This window comes from Oryctolagus cuniculus, chromosome 7, assembly GCF_051225735.1.
Source record: "Oryctolagus cuniculus isolate XC-2025 breed Fujian yellow rabbit chromosome 7, ASM5122573v1, whole genome shotgun sequence".
NCBI classification, from domain to species: domain Eukaryota; kingdom Metazoa; phylum Chordata; class Mammalia; order Lagomorpha; family Leporidae; genus Oryctolagus; species Oryctolagus cuniculus.
The window spans coordinates 159,080,269-159,095,894 of NC_142873.1; the positions used below are offsets into that span (position 1 = coordinate 159,080,269).

General features: G+C 47.2%; 1 protein-coding gene across 12 annotated transcripts in view; it reads left to right on the top strand.

The window, feature by feature from the left end:
- LZIC (leucine zipper and CTNNBIP1 domain containing) overlaps nucleotides 1–15,136 on the top strand; it is a 16,882-nt gene extending 1,746 nt beyond the window's left edge. For 2 of the 12 annotated variants that reach the window (XM_051858105.3, XM_070079325.2), the window contains exons 3-9: nucleotides 4,072–4,139; nucleotides 7,880–7,988; nucleotides 9,980–10,115; nucleotides 10,409–10,507; nucleotides 13,431–13,526; nucleotides 13,694–13,775; nucleotides 14,931–15,136. In XM_051858105.3, the coding sequence (XP_051714065.1) occupies nucleotides 7,888–7,988; nucleotides 9,980–10,115; nucleotides 10,409–10,507; nucleotides 13,431–13,526; nucleotides 13,694–13,775; nucleotides 14,931–14,989 (573 nt within the window). In that variant the 5' untranslated portion in view covers nucleotides 4,072–4,139; nucleotides 7,880–7,887 and the 3' untranslated portion in view covers nucleotides 14,990–15,136. Of the gene's footprint in view, nucleotides 1–863; nucleotides 996–4,071; nucleotides 4,396–4,415; nucleotides 5,403–7,879; nucleotides 7,989–9,979; nucleotides 10,116–10,408; nucleotides 10,508–13,430; nucleotides 13,527–13,693; nucleotides 13,776–14,930 lie in introns of those variants that run through there. The other 10 variants (XM_070079323.2, XM_002716159.6, XM_051858107.3 and 7 more) reach the window with 9 other exon arrangements.
- Nucleotides 15,137–15,626: the final 490 nt, after the last annotated feature.

The window sequence follows — 15,626 nt, forward strand, 5'->3', positions numbered from 1 at the left end:
TGCAGAGGAGGCGGCAGGCCGTTCTCATTGTTCAGTTACAGTTACTTACCCAGTGCTGCTTGTCTGCTCAGGAGTGTGCTACAGGCTGCTGTATAAATAAGAGAGCAGGCCCCTGCTCTCAGGTGATTCACAGGCTCGTGCCTGGCAGATCAAGGAAGCCTTTGGAAGAAGGTGACACTTGAACTAAACCTTGAAGAATGGACTCCACAGAAAGTGCAGGTTCAGAAGGGGGGGAACGTGCCACGGTGTCTTTTAGGATAGCAAGTAATCCATCATCTCTAGGAAGTTAACTCTGAAAAGCTGTGTTCATCTTGGGTTTGCCTTGACTTTTACTGGGAATTTCAACAGACAACAATATTAATGGGAGGGGCCTGTGCTACGGCATAGTGGGCAGAGCCTCCGCCTGTGGCGCCAGCATCCCATATTGGCACCAGTTCTAGTCCCGGCTGCCCTATTTCCAATCCAGCTCTCTGCTATGGCCTGGGAAAGCAGAGGATGGCCCAAGTGCTTGGGCCCCTGCACCTGCGTGGGAGACTGGGCAGAAGCTCCTGGCTCCTCATGGTTTCGGATTGGCCCAGCTACAGCTATTGTGGCCACATAGAGAGTAAACCAGTGGATGAAAGACCTTTCTTTCTGTCTCTCACTCTGTAACCTCTCAAATAAATAAATAAAATCTTTAAACAAATATTAATAGGAGGAGACATTTCCAGGGGAAACTCACTAAACTTCCACATGAAGCATAGCTACAATAAGTCACGTGTGTGGGGCAGGTGTTTGGCGTAGTGGTTAGGACATCACTCGGGGTGCCCACATCTGGTACTGGAGTGCCTGGACTCGAGTTCTGACTCTATTCCCTGTTCCAGCTTCTTGCTAGTGTAGACCTTGGGAGGCACCAGGTGATGGCTCACAGGGGATACCTGGATTGAGTTCCCGACTCCTGGCTTTAGCCTGGCCCAGCACCAGCTGTTGTGGACATTTGGGGAGTAAACCAGTAGGTGAGAAATTTCTCTCTGTGGCCACTCTTTTGCTATTTCTCTTACAAAATAAAATAAATAACCCTTCTGGCTATAATGCAGCTTTTAAAATATTTGCATATTATTAATGATCATAGATGATTTAAGTCAGTTTTAAAAGATAAGCTAGTGGGCCGGCGCCGTGGCTCACTAGGCTAATCCTCCACCTTGTGGCGCTGGCACACCAGGTTCTAGTCCCGGTCGGGGCGTCGGATTCTGTCCCGGTTGCCCCTCTTCCAGGCCAGCTCTCTGCTGTGGCCAGGGAGTGCAGTGGAGGATGGCCCAAGTGCTTGGGCCCTGCACCCGCATGGGAGACCAGGAGAAGCACCTGGCTCCTGCCATCGGATCGGCACGGTACGCCGGCTGCAGCAGCCATTGGAGGGTGAACCAATGGCAAAGGAAGACCTTTCTCTCTGTCTCTCTTTCTCACTGCCCACTCTGCCTGTCAAAAAAAAAAAAAAAAAGATAAGCTAGTAAGACAAGATTTTCACTTATTCTTTTTTTTTTTTTTTAATTCTTATTTATTTGAGAGACAGACACAAAGAGAAAGGGAGCAGTTTCATCCTCTCATTCACTCCCCTAAATGCCTGCAACAGCCAGAGGGCAAAGCCTACAGTGGGGAATCAATCGGGGGCTCCCACTGTGTGGCAGGGGCCCAATCACATGAACCTCCCAGGGTGCTCAGTAGCTGAATGCTGGGAATTAAACACAGGGACTCTGTTGTGGGATGAAGATGTCCTGACTGGTGACTTCACGGCAAGGCCAATCTATTTTGAATAAACAGTCATACAGGAATCATTTCCATTGAAGTTCACGTGTGATATCAATGGGTAATGATTTCTTCATGTGCAGGAAGATAAAAATGCTTTAATAAGTGACCCTACAATTTGAATTTTAGTGAGTACCTGATGTTAGCTACTTCCTAAAATAAATGTAAATTTGATTTTTGTAAATGGCAGACTTACTTGCTGTAAATGTTAAGGTAAATGAATACAATATCAGCTTTCCTCTACACCAGAGGTAATCAGAAATTATAGGGGCAAACATTTGGCACAGCCATTAAGAGACCACTTGAGACACCCACATCCCTCGTCAGAGTGCCTGGATTCAAATCTCCGCTCCACTTCCAGTTTCAGCTTTCAACTTGATGTGTACCTGTGAGGCAGCAGGTGTCCTTGCAGCCAGCCAGGAGACCTGGGTTGAATTCCTGGCTCCCAGGCATTGGGGGAGTGAACCAGCAGATGGAAGATCTTTGTCTTTCCAATAAAAATGCATTATTTAAAAGAAATTATAATAGCAAAAACCTTATTTCCAATAATAAAAAAGGCAAACACTGAAGAGTCAGTGTTAAGACCTTTGTAAACAGGCAGGCATTGTAGGGCAGCAGGTTGACACTGCTTGGGATGCCCACATCCCGTACCAGAGTGCCCGGGTTCCAATCCCAGCTCTGCTCCCAATTTCAGCTTCCTGTTAAAGCACACGTAGGGAGCAGCAGATACCGGCTCAAATGGTTGGGTCACTCCATGCACCTGAGTGACCTGGTTGGAGCTCCAGGCTCCTGGCTTCAGCCCAGCCCTGACCGTTGCAGGCATTTGGGAAGTGAACCAGCAGGTGGGAGATTCTCTGTTCTTCTTTGTTCCTCTGCCTTTCAAGGAAAGAAATACATCTTTTAAAAAATCTATGTAAATAAAACAATACTTATTTATATATTTTTAAAAGATTGATTTATTTAGGAGCTGGCACTAATGTGATGTATTGGGTAAAGCTGCTGCCTGTGGTGCTAGCATCCCATATGAGTGGTGGTTCAAGTCCCAGCTGGTCCTCTTCTGATCCAGCTCTCTGCTATGGCCTAGGAAGGCAGTGGAAGATGACCCAAGTGCTTGGGCCCTTGTACCTGCGTGGGAGGCCTGTAAGAAGCTCCTGACTCCTGGCTTCAGATTGGCTCAGCTTGCGCCATTGTGGCCATTTGGGAAGTGAACCAGAAAATGGAAGACCTTTCTCTCTGTCTCTTCCTCTCTCTGTCTGTAGCTCTACCTCTCCAATTAATAAATAAATCTTAAAATAAATAGTACTAGAAAAATAAAAAATAAAGATTTATTTAATTAATTGGGAGGCAGAGTTACAGAGAAAGAAGGAAAGACAGATTTATCATTCACTGGTTCATCACCCTAAATGGCTGCAATGGCCAGGGCTGGTTCAAGCTGAAACCAGGAGCCAGGAACTCCTTCCGGGTCTCCTACGTGGGTGTAGGGCCCAAGCACTTGGGCCATCCTCCAGTGCTTTCCCACACACATTAGTAGGGAGCTGAATCACAAGTGGAGCAGCTGGGACTCGAACCAGCACCCATATGGGATGCTGGCATCACAGGTGGCAGCTTAACCCGCTATGCCACAATGCCATCCCCAACAATACTTTTTTTTTTTAACTAAAGATCATAAAAGAAATTTTTGCTCAGCATTGTGCTGCTTTTTGAGGGGAGAGGATAAGAGGAAGGAGCAAAAACTGTGGAGCCTCTGACGCGTATGACAATTCTGATGGTACAAGGATGGGATGGACGGCTGGATAAATCAGAAGGGAGGCTTCTAGAATCTTTTCTTCTATGAATTCTTTAAAAATTTTAATTTATTTATTTGAAAGGCAGAGTTACAGAAAGGCAGAGACAGAGAGACAAGTCTTCCATTCGCTGGTTTACTCCCCAAATGGCCCCAACGGCCAGAGCTTTGCCAATCTGGAGCCAGGAGCCAGGAGCTTCTTCCAGGTCTCCCATATGGGTGCAGGGGCCCAAGGTCTTGGGCCACCTTCTACTGCTTTCCCAGGCCATACCAGAGCCTGGATTGGAAGTGGAGTAGCCAGAACTCGAACTGGTGCCCATTTTGGATGCCTGCACTACAAGTAGCAGCTTTATCCGCTGTGCCACAGTGTTGGCCCCTCTTCCACTGATTTTTATAGTTGAAATGATATGATGTGTCATGCTTAATATATCATGTCCAGTAAATGTCAGCTATCTTTTCTAACTCCTCACGGGCTGGGTTCTATCTAAACATCATCTTTGTTTCAGGGAATGAAGTTCACCTGGAAGGCTGGGAACTGAGAATGCAGTACGGGGCCAGCCTTGCGGCACAGCAGGTTAAGCCATGCTGGCATTCCACGTCAGAGTGCCAGTTTCAGTCCTGGCTGTTCTGCTTCTAATCCATCTTATGTGCCTGGGAAGGCAGTGGATGATGGCCCAAGTACTTGTGTCTCTGCCGCCACATGGAAGACCTAGATGGAGTTCCTGGCTCCTGGCTTTATCCTGATCTAGCCCTGGCTGTTGCAGGCATTTGGGGAGTAAACCAGTGGATGGAAGATCTCTGTCTTCCCCACCCCCTCTCATTCTGCCTTTGTAATAAATAAATCTTTATTTTTTTTTTTTTAAGCGCAGTAACGTTTGGGTAGCACAGTTGGCTGTCTTCTCATCTTCCCTACTTTTCTATGCAAGGAGAGACAATAGAATTTCCCAGGTGGCTTCCCTGGGGTCTCTCCAGCTCATCCTGGCAGGTTCCACATGGAGGACTGTGGCTGCAGCTCTAGGCCGCAGTCTGCTTTGCGGTAATATTGTAGAGACATGCACAGTGATTTCAGAAGCTGTCCTCAGGGTCTCAGCAGCCTCACTGTGCTCAATAACTTGGAGACCCCCATTATCCACGGATAAACTTCGTCCCCTGCCTGAGTCCTGCTCAGGACGTGTCAGTCAGGAATCACCCCTGAGGTGGTGCCTAGCGCTGGGGCCTTTCCTTCTCAGGTGTTAAATCACAGCTGAGGGGCCAGTGCTGTGGCGCAGCAGATCAAAGCCACAGCCTGCAGCGCCAGCATCCCATATGGGTGCTGGTTTGAGTCCCAGCTGCTCTGCTTCCCATCCAGCTCCCTGCTAATGTGCCTGGGAAAGCAGCGAAGGATGGCCCAAGTCCTTAGGCCCCTGCACCCACGTGGGAGACCCAGAAGAAGCTCCCAGCTCCTGGCTTTGGCCTGGTGTTTGGAGAATGAACCAGCGGATGGAAGATCTCTCTCTCTCTCTCTCCAACTCTTGCCATTCAAACAAATAAATAGATCTTTAAAAAAAAAATCAAGCTAAGCTCCAGGAGGTGTCTTCAGTGTGATGATTCAGGGCAGAAAACTTGATTGACTGGTTGTTGTGGATGGTTGTATCTCTCTCAGGAAGAGAATTCCATGCTAGGGGAGTCTCCCAGACAAGCAGCAGAACTACTGGGATGTGGCTGTCCATCTGGATAAGGTCCTGGAGAGGAGAGTGCATCAAAGCCGAGAAAGTGGTTCAGAAGGCCAGCAGTCGGTGGGCCCAGGCACATCAGCAGGCAGGCCTCAACACTTCACTGTCCATACACTACGAATCAGGTCTCATTAAAGAAACTTTTAAATTAAAAAGCCAGAGCTGATGCAGTGGTATAGAGGTTAGGTCTCTACCTTCAATACCAGCATCCCATAAGGGCACCGGTTCAAGCCCCGGCTGCTCCACTTGTGATCCAGCTCCCTGCTAATGCGCCTGGGAAAGCAGCAGATGAGGACCCAAGTACTTGGGTCCTTGCTACCCACATGAGAGTCCCAGGTGAAGCTCCTGGCTCCTGGCTTTGGCCTGGCCCAGCCTCAGCTGTTGCAGCCATCTGGGGAGTAAACCAGTGGATGGAAGATCTCTCTCTGTCCTCTCTCTCTAGCTCTGCCTTTCAAATAAATAAATCTTTAAAAAAATTAAAAAGCCTAGGTAAGTAGAACAGTGCATTCTTTGATAAGATTCAAATTTCTTCCTTTTTGGTAATTTGTAATTCATTTTAATTGCATGTTTTTATTTTTTTTAAAAAAACTTTACTTGAAAGGCAGACTTAGAGAGGTAAAGATACAGAGAGAAAGGTCTTCCATCCGCTTGTTCACGCCCCAAATGACAGTATAGCTGGAGCTAAACTGATCTAAAAGCCAGGAGCCAGGAGCTTCTTCTGGGTCTCCCGTGTGGTTGCAGGGCCCAAGCACTTGGGCCATCTTCTGCTCTCTCAGGCCATTGCAGAAAGCTGGATTGGAAGTAGAGCATCTGGCCATGAACTGGTGCCCATATGGGATGCTGGCACTGTAGGCAGCGACTTTACCCACTATGCCACAGTGTGGACCCCTAGTTGCATGTTTTTATCAGGTAAGAAATGAGTTAGTTTCTCACATTTTAATCTGAGAGGCACGGAGAGAGAAAAAAGCTCCCATTCTCTGGTTCCCTCCACAGATACTCAGGGCTGGAGCAGTCTGAGCTGGGAATAATGACCTCAATCTAAGTCTCCCATGTACATGACAGGACCGTTACTGGAGCTGTCACCACTACCTCCCAGGGAAGCTGGAGTAAGAAGTTGGAGCTGGGGGGGCTGGTGCCGTGGTGCAGAAGGTTAATCCTCTGCCTGCGGCATTTGCATCCCATATGGGTGCCAGTTCCAGTCCCAGCTGCTCCTCTTCCAATCCAGCTCTCTGCTGTGGCCTGGGAAAGCAGTAGAGGGTGGCCCAAGTGCTTGGGCTCCTGCACCCATGTGGGAGACCCAGAAGAAGCTCCTGGCTCCTGGCTTTGGATCAGCGTAGCTCCGGCCGTTGTGGCCATTTGGGGAGTGAACCAATAAAGGGAAGACCTTTCTCTCGCTCTCTATCCCTCTCACTGTCTGTGGCTCTACCTCTCAAATAAATAAAATCTTTAAACAAAAATAAGAAGAAGAAGCTGAAGCTGGGCATTGGACCCAGACAATCCAATGTGGGACACAAGTGTCTCGTCTAGCATCTTAACCCCTAGGCTAAACACCCACCCCTCAATAGGACTTTGTTTTTTATTTTCATTTACCTGAAAGAATAATAGAGAAAGAGACAGAGAGAGAGGTTTCATCCACTGGTTCACTCCCCAGATGCCTGCAATGACCAGGACTGCCAGGCCGAATCAGGAACCTAGAACTTGCAGGTGACAGAGGGAGAGACAGAGATCAGCCATTCACTGGTTCACTTCCCAAATGCCAAAGCCTGGAGCCAGGAGCTCCATCTGTGTCTCCTAGGTGGCTGGGAGGAACCCAAGCATGTCGGCCATCATCCCAGGCACGTTAGCAAGGAGGTGGATGGGAAATGGAGATGGGCCTGGATCCCCAGCACTTTGGTAAGGGATGTGGGTGTCCCGAGCAGCAGCTTGACCTGTTGCACCATTGTCTCTGCTCCACACAGTTACATCCGATAGGATTTCCTTGTATGTTTTCCACTATCAAATTTGGGTTTTTTAATAGACTTATTTTTACTTATTTGAAAGGAAGAGTGACAGAGACAGAGAAAGGAATCTTCCATCTGCTTATTCACTCCCCAAATGGGGCTGGGTCAGGCCAAAGCCAGGAGCCTAGAACTCTATTTGGTTTCCTATGTGGGTGGCAGGGCCCAGCTATTTGGACCATCTCCTGCTGCTTTCCCAGACATGTTAGTAGGGAACTGCTTTTCCCAGATACATTAGGCGGAAGAGGAGCAGCTGGGACTTGAACTGGCTCTCTGACATGGGATGTCATAGACATCACAGGGGGCAGCTTAGCCCATTGTGCCACAACACTGGTCCCTCAAATTTGTTTAAGATACACCAAAAGTGAAAACATCTTATTTATTTGTTAGAGACCAATTAATAAGATCATCAGGCATTTTTGTGGGGTGTTGTTATTACATGAATTTAAACTTTTGTATCTACATTGAAATTTTCTTTGCATAACTGTCTTTCCTCTACCTGTAGCTAAGAAATAGTATAGCTTATTTTTTATTGCATTGATATGTTGAATCTCTTAAAATAAGAAATTATAATATACTATATGTGGGTTTATTGGTCTATCTAGAGATTAAAATGGCTTCCAGAGGAAAGACAGAGACAAGCAAATTAAAGCAGAATTTAGAAGAACAGTTGGATAGACTGATGCAGCAATTACAAGATCTGGAGGAATGCAGGTAATAGTATAATTGTGTGCTGTTGTGCTGTGAGGTGGCTCTTTTCTGCAGCTATACTGAAAGCTCCCTGGATGCAAGCCCACGTGTGATTTTGGTTTCCCTTGCAGGGCTCTTCACAGTGCTTTGTCTGTTGGAGAGGTAACCTCAGTGCAGGCCTCAGAGTCATAATGACTGGGATGTGAAAGTCTTTTGATTACTGAATAAGTGCATGTGAACTTGGGCAAAATATTTAACAACCATCAAGTGGAAATAACAACACCTACTGTGTCTTTTAGACAGGCAGAGTAAACAGTGAGAGAGAGACAGAGAGAAAGGTCTTCCTTTTGCCGTTGGTTCACCCTCCAATGGCTGCCGCGACCTGCGTGCTGCGGCCGGCGCACCGTGCTGATCCGAAGCCAGGAGCCAGGTGCTTCTCCTGGTATCCCATGCGGCTGCAGGGCCCAAGGACTTGGGCCATCCTCCACTGCACTCCCTGGCCACAGCAGAGAGCTGGCCTGGAAGAGGGGCAACCGGGACAGAAGCCGGCACCCGGACCGGGACTAGAACCTGGGGTGCCGGTGCCGCAAGGCGGAGGATTAGCCTAGTGAGCCACGGCGCCGGCCCCTACTGTGTCTTTATTGCAGTATTTAAAACATCCCTGGAGCCGGTATTGTGGCACATTAAGGTTAAGCCACTGCCTAGGACTCCGGCATCCCATATGGGAACCAATTCGAGTCCCAACTGTTCCACTTCCAATCCAGCTCCCTGCTAATGCACCTGGGAAAGCAGCAGAAGTTGGCCCAAGTACTTGTGCCCCTTCAACCACATGGGAGACCTAGATGAATCTCCTGCCTTTGACCTGACCCAGCCCTAGCTGTTGTGGCCATTTGGGGAGTGAACCAACAGATGGAAGATCGATCTCTATGTGTGAGTCTCTTCCTCTCTCTGTAACTCTGGCTTTCAAATAAATAAATCTCAATAAATAAAGTAAAATATCCTTGCCTGGTGTGAGGCTGAGAAGCTGCTGCTTGAACTTCTAGTTTGTTGTGTTAGCCTTTCCTGCTCAACAGACTAAGACTGCTCATTGCAGTGTTTTGGTTTACCTATTTTTATTCATTTGAAAGGTAGAAAGATAGAGATAATCTGCCTGCTGGTTCACTCTCCAAATACCTGTATAAGCCTGGGCTAAGCAGGCTGAAGCTAGGAGCTCAGAACTCAATCCAGGTCTTCCTGGTGGGCGGTAGGCCAGGTACTTGAGCCATCCCATTACCTTCCAGGTGTGTATTGGCCGGAAACTGAGATCAAAATCAGAGCTGGGACTCAAACCCAAGTGCTCATATATGGGGTGCAGGCCTCCCAGACAGCATCTGCATTGCTGCACCAATTGCCCATCTATTTTTTTGTAGTTTTTAAAAAGCTTGCAAGATTGTTGCAATCTTATAAGTCTATAAATGAAGGGACCACACAATGCTTGACCTAGGGTAGGCATTCAATAAATGGTAGGTTGTTTGTAGTAAGTTTTATAAATTTGTTCAGGGAATAAAAATGGCTTCTAATCTGGCAAGTACTGCATTGCTGTTATATTGCAAGGAACACAGAATCTTTCCTACCATTGATGTGATGATGATTGTAACGACAGCCATCTATCACATACCTGTTTGCCAAGCAGTTTCCATCTCCTTTAATGTGCATAGCAACTGTTCGTTGATGGCATCACTCTCCAAACCCTTATAGATAAAGAAACTAAGGCATTGCTATGTTCAGTATCTTGTCTAAAGTCACAGGCTGCACAAGGGAAGTCAGTAAGTGTTTTGTTAAGTGTGCTTTCATTGTAGGAAAAGAAATATATGTAATTGCACATGGCAGGAATATGCCCACGCTACTTTGTGAACACATCTGTCATTAGCATTGTGACATTTCTGTCCAGCCTTTGTCTAGTGTATCAGTGCTAAGATCTGCTTTTTTCACTTGGAACTGTGTATCTTTCTGTTATAATGTTTACTATACTTTAGGGAGGAACTTGACACTGATGAATATGAAGAAACCAAGAAGGAAACTCTGGAACAACTAAGTGAATTCAATGACTCGCTGAAGAAAATTATGTCTGGAAATATGACTTTGGTAGATGAACTAAGTGGGATGCAGCTGGTAAGCATGATTTTCTTAGATCAGTGGCAAAGTTCAATTCTTGTTTTCTTTTGTAAGTGTATTTCATACAGAAAATGTGTCCTTTTGGGCTATCACGTCTAGATGAGTGTCTGCTTATGTATAAAACAGCATATCCTTCCAGATCTTCATTGAGTTGTGTGTTGGCTCCTGTAACATGCACAGAAATGTTTGCGAATGAAAATGGGCAGACTGAGCATTGAAGACCATCTGAGAGTTCCTGCGCGTGCGCTTGTTGGATGCTTTCCTTAGTCTCTGCCTTCTTCTGTGTTCAGGCTATTCAGGCCGCCATCAGCCAGGCCTTTAAGACCCCAGAGGTCATCAGATTGTTTGCAAAGAAACAGCCAGGCCAGCTTCGGACGCGGTTAGCAGAGGTAACGTTTCTTCAAATTGTCCTGGCTTCTGTGTGTGCTTTTTTTCCTAGCCTAATAATTTGCTGATTATGATAGTTTACAGTTTAAAAATTGGCCTCTTGATTTTTAAAGCCACAACCCACAATTTTCTGACAAAATGAGCACTTTGAGCAATTACAGTTGATAATGAATGCGGAGGTAAACAGTCGCTGGCAGTTTCAGTGGCCACTCACCACTTCTCCTTAGACCGCTTCTTTGATGCTTTGCCATCTGCTGCTGCAGCTCTAACTTGAAGTCCCTTTGAGAGCTCATCAGCACCGTTGTTGCTGCGCATGGGTGGCCTGTCTCGTCTGAGAATTTCAAGCATTTTATAAACCTGAGACTTCCTCAGATGTCTTCATAGACTTGACTGTAGTCAAGGATTAACAAATAAGGGATGATAGCCGGCGCCGTGGCTCAATAGGCTAATCCTCCACCTTGCGGCGCCGGCATACCGGGTTCTAGTCCCGGTCGGGGCGCCGGATTCTGTCCCGGTTGCCCCTCTTCCAGGCCAGCTCTCTGCTATGGCCAGGGAGTGCAGTGGAGGATGGCCCAGGTGCTTGGGCCCTGCACCCCATGGGAGACCAGGAAAAGCACCTGGATCCTGGATCCTGCCATCGGATCAGCGCGGTGCGCCGGCTGCAGCGGCGGCCATTGGAGGGTGAACCAACGGCAAAGGAAGACCTTTCTCTCTCTGTCTCTCTCTCTCACTGTCCACTCTGCCTATCAAAAATAAAAAAAAAAAAAAAAAAAAAAAAAAAAAAACAAATAGGGGATGCTGTTGTAGTGTAACAAGTGCAATACTGGCATCCAGTATGGGTGCTGGTTTGGTCCTGGCTGCTCTGCTTCCGATCCAGCTCCCTGCTAAGTGCCTGAGAAGGCTGCAGAAGATGGCCCAAGTGCTTGAGCTCCTGTCACCCATGTGGGAGACCTGGACAAAGCTCCTGGCTCCCGGCTTCTGCCTGGCACAGCCCTGGCCATTGTGGCCATCTGGGGAGTCAACCAGCAAATGGAAGATATATCTCTCTCTGTGTGTGTCCTTTTATGTATCTCTGAATTTTAAATAAATAAATAAATCTTTTTTTTTTAAAATTAGTTGTACCTACATGTATTTCAGTAGCATAGTCTTTAAGGACATAAGGGATAGGTGTTTGGCCAGTGTTTGAGTCACGGTTTGTGATGCCTGCCTCCCATGTTGGAGTGCCGGATTCGAGTCCTGCTTCCAGTTCCAGCTTCCTGCTAATGCACATCCCGGGGATCAGCAGGTGGTGACTGAATTACTTGGGTCTCTGCCACCCACGTGGGGGACCTGGATTGAGTTCTGGGCTCCTGGCTTTGGCCTGGCCTGCCCCAGCTCTGTCTGTCGTGGACATCTGGGGAGTTAACCAGAGGATAGAAGTTCTATCTCTGTCTGCCTTTCAGATAAAATGAAAATAAATAAATAAAATTTTGTATAAATGCAGGGTATAGATTTGGGTCAGGCTGACTGGATTTCAGTCCCTGTTCCATTTGCTAAAATATGTGACCCCAGGCAAGTTATTTTATTGAACCTCTTGTACCGCAGTTTTCCTGTCCAGAAATGATTATAAGAATCAAATGACGTAATGTACAAAAACACTTAGAATAGTACCAATGTATAGAATATGCTATTAGTGTTTTTTGGTGGCAGGAATAATTTACTAGTTTTTAAATTTATTTGCGAGACAGAGATAGATACAGCTCCCAAACACCTGTAGTGGCCTGGGCTGGGCCAGGCTGAAGCTGGGAGCCCAGGAGTCAATCCAGGTCTCCCATGTGGGTGACAGGAACCAGATCACTTGAGCCATCACCACTGCCTCCAGCATTAGCAGGAAGCTGGAGTCTGGAGCTGGAGCCAGATATTGAGCCCAGGTACTCTGATGTGGGACACAGGTGTCATCACCAGTGCCTTAGATACTAGACTACATACAAGCCCACGTGTGGATAAACCAGTTATGTCATTCACAGACCACATTTCTGTTTAAAGAAATGTTTTTTAAAATAGATTTTTTTTTTTTTTTTTTTTTTTTTTTGACAGGCAGAGTGGACAGTGAGAGAGAGAGACAGAGAGAAAGGTCTTCCTTTGCCGTTGGTTCACCCTCCAATGGCCGCCGCGGCCGGCGCGCTGCGGCCGGCGCACCGCGCTGATCCGATGGCAGGAGCCAGGAGCCAGGTGCTTTTCCTGGTCTCCCATGGAGTGCAGGGCCCAAGCACCTGGGCCATCCTCCACTGCACTCCCTGGCCACAGCAGAGGGCTGGCCTGGAAGAGGGGCAACCGGGACAGAATCCGGCGCCCCGACCGGGACTAGAACCCGGTGTGCCGGCGCCGCTAGGCGGAGGATTAGCCTACTGAGCCGCGGCGCCGGCCAAAATAGATTTTTAAAATGTATTTGTAAGGCAGAGTGACCGGGAGAGTGGAGAGAGAGATATTCTCCATCCAGCATCCTGCTGAAGCCAGGAGCTCCGTCCAGGTCTCCCGTATGTGTGGCAGGGACCCAAGTCTTGGGCCATCATCTGCTGCCTCCTAGGCACATTGGCAGACAGCTGGATGGGAAATGGAGGCAGGACTTGCTTGCATCCCAAGCAGCAGCTTAACCTGTGCCACAGCACCTGCCCCAAGAAATGAGTTCTTAGAGGATAGCTTCTCTAAAGGAAGCTACTGACCTGCCAGCTCCAGGGGAGTTTATCACTAGCACAGCAGTTATGATTAGCATTAAAATTCATTAGAGCTGCATAAGAGCATTTCTGTCATGCTTCCTTTGGGTTATTTTTGTAGTTCTTTATATTAATCAGCTAGAGGATTCTTTCTAAGGAATCTGAAAAGCTGATTTTGTGCACTGGATGTCTTTCACTGAAGTCACACATGTCTTGCTTTCACCTGTTGTAGATGGATAGAGACCTGATGGTAGGAAAGCTGGAAAGAGACCTGTACACACAACAGAAAGTGGAGATACTAACAGCCCTCAGGAAACTGGGAGAGAAGGTACCAGTATTTCATTTCATCATGGACTTGAAGAGACGCTGCTAAGTATCTGTGCAGAGGTTCTCCCCCCGTGATCACAGTGGTGGTCTTCAGACGTTCTTGACTGTGGTTCCTAGAACCACTTCTGACATTTGAACCCCGTCTACGAGGCTTCGTTTCCTTTTCAGCTAACTGTAGAGGACGAGGCCTTCTTGTCAGCAAATGCAGGTGCTCTGCTTAGCCAGTTCGAGAGAGTCTCTGCGGACCTGGGTGAGTGCCCGTGTGTTCTGCAAGCTGGACGTGTGCCCGTGCCCCACGTGGACACGGATCGGCGCTGGGCTGACGTGGTGACCTTGCTGGAGCCCACCAGTGAGGCCAGGATTGTTTCCTTATAAACCCATTGTGTTGCTTCTATTTCCCAACACTTTTTAATTATTTATTTAATATCTTTTTTAAAGATTTATTTATTTATTTGAAAGTCAGAATTAGAGAGAGGGAGGGAGATACAGAGAGCCATTTGGTTCATTCTCCAAATGGCTGCAATGGCTAGGGCTGGGCCAAGCCAAAGCCAGGAGCCAGGAGCTTCATCTGGCTTTCCCATATGGGTGCAGGGGCCCAGACTTGGGCCAACCTCTGCTGCTTTCCCAGGCGCATTAGCAGAGAGCTGGAACAGAAGTGGAGCAGCTAGGACTCAAACCAGTGCCCATGTGGGATGCTAGCACTGCAGATGGTGGCTTTACCCACGTGCCACAGTGCTGGCTCCCCCAAAATTTTTTAATTAAAAAAAAAAATGTGGGGCCAACGCTGTGGTGCAGTGGGTCAAAGCCCTGGCCTGCCGGCATCCCATATGGGCACCAGTTCAAGTCCCGGCTGCTCCTCTTCTGATCCAGCTCTCTGCTATGGCCTGGGAAAGCAGTAGAAGATGGCCCAAGTCCTTGGGCCCCTGCACCCACATGGGAGACCCGGAAGAAGCTCCTGGTTCCTGCCTTCAAATCAGTGCAGCTCCGACTATTGCAGCCATCTGGGGAGTGAAGGAGCGGATGGAAGACCTTTCTCTCCCCACCCCCTCTCTGTCTCTCTGTCTCTCTCTGTGTAACTCTTTCAAATAAATAAAATAAATCTTGAAAAGAAATGCAGCCTAATGTTTTCAAATGCTTGTCAGCAAAATATATCAGTGAACTAAAATTTTCTATTGTGTATTTTATAACTAGTGCTGGAGTAGGATTCGTGATTAGTAAGACACCCTCGTTGCTGGATTGTTTGTGCAGAGGAAAGGGAATCGAGGTGGCAGTGGGGCATGTAGGGGTCAATGCACTGAGCATGGAGGCAAATTCTGATTCCTATTTTAGTGCTTGTGTGTCAGATTTTTCCATCTTTACCTGCGATTTCAAATAACCTTTTTGTTTATTATGTGTCTTTCTTCAGGCTCTGGAGATAAAGTCCTTGCTCTGGCAAGTTTTGAAGTCGAAAAAACAAAAAAATGACATGGCGTGGAAGCTCATGACATGGGTCACATCCGTATTAAATGTGGTTTTTTCTTCCTGAGGAGTTTGAGTCATTGCAAAGAAACAGGTTCTCTAAATGCATTAATTGCCCAAGAAAAGGTGACATAAAAACACCCTTGTAACTTCTGCTTGTGCTTACTGTTGTGCTTCGTGTAGGGCTGCCTGCTTAGGTGATCCCAGATTTGCTGGGACAGAGGGACCACTGGGCTTTATTTGTTATGATTTTTCTGCTTTTTAAAAGAGACAACAAAAATGGACTTCCTGTTTTTATTTAGGCTTCTTGGTTTTTAGTGCTTTTAGTGAATGAAAAGATGTGAACTGTGGATCCTTTGGTGGTTCCAGCTTACCCAGTCGTGGGAGTAAACAGCACGGAAGATGGGCCTCATGTGTGTTCACAGAATTTTAGAGCCCTGTGCCATCTTACAAGTCATTTTCCTTTTACAAACAAGGAAACAGACTCAGAAAGCAAGCTGCTTCTTCAAGTCACTCTAGAAACGGAGCTGGAAGTCAAACTCAGGTGCCCCGACTAGTATCTGTTGAGTTTTATTTCTTTATTCTGAACCGTTATTTTTAAAAATAATTACATATTTGTGATTAGTGTTTCTGAAAACCCAAT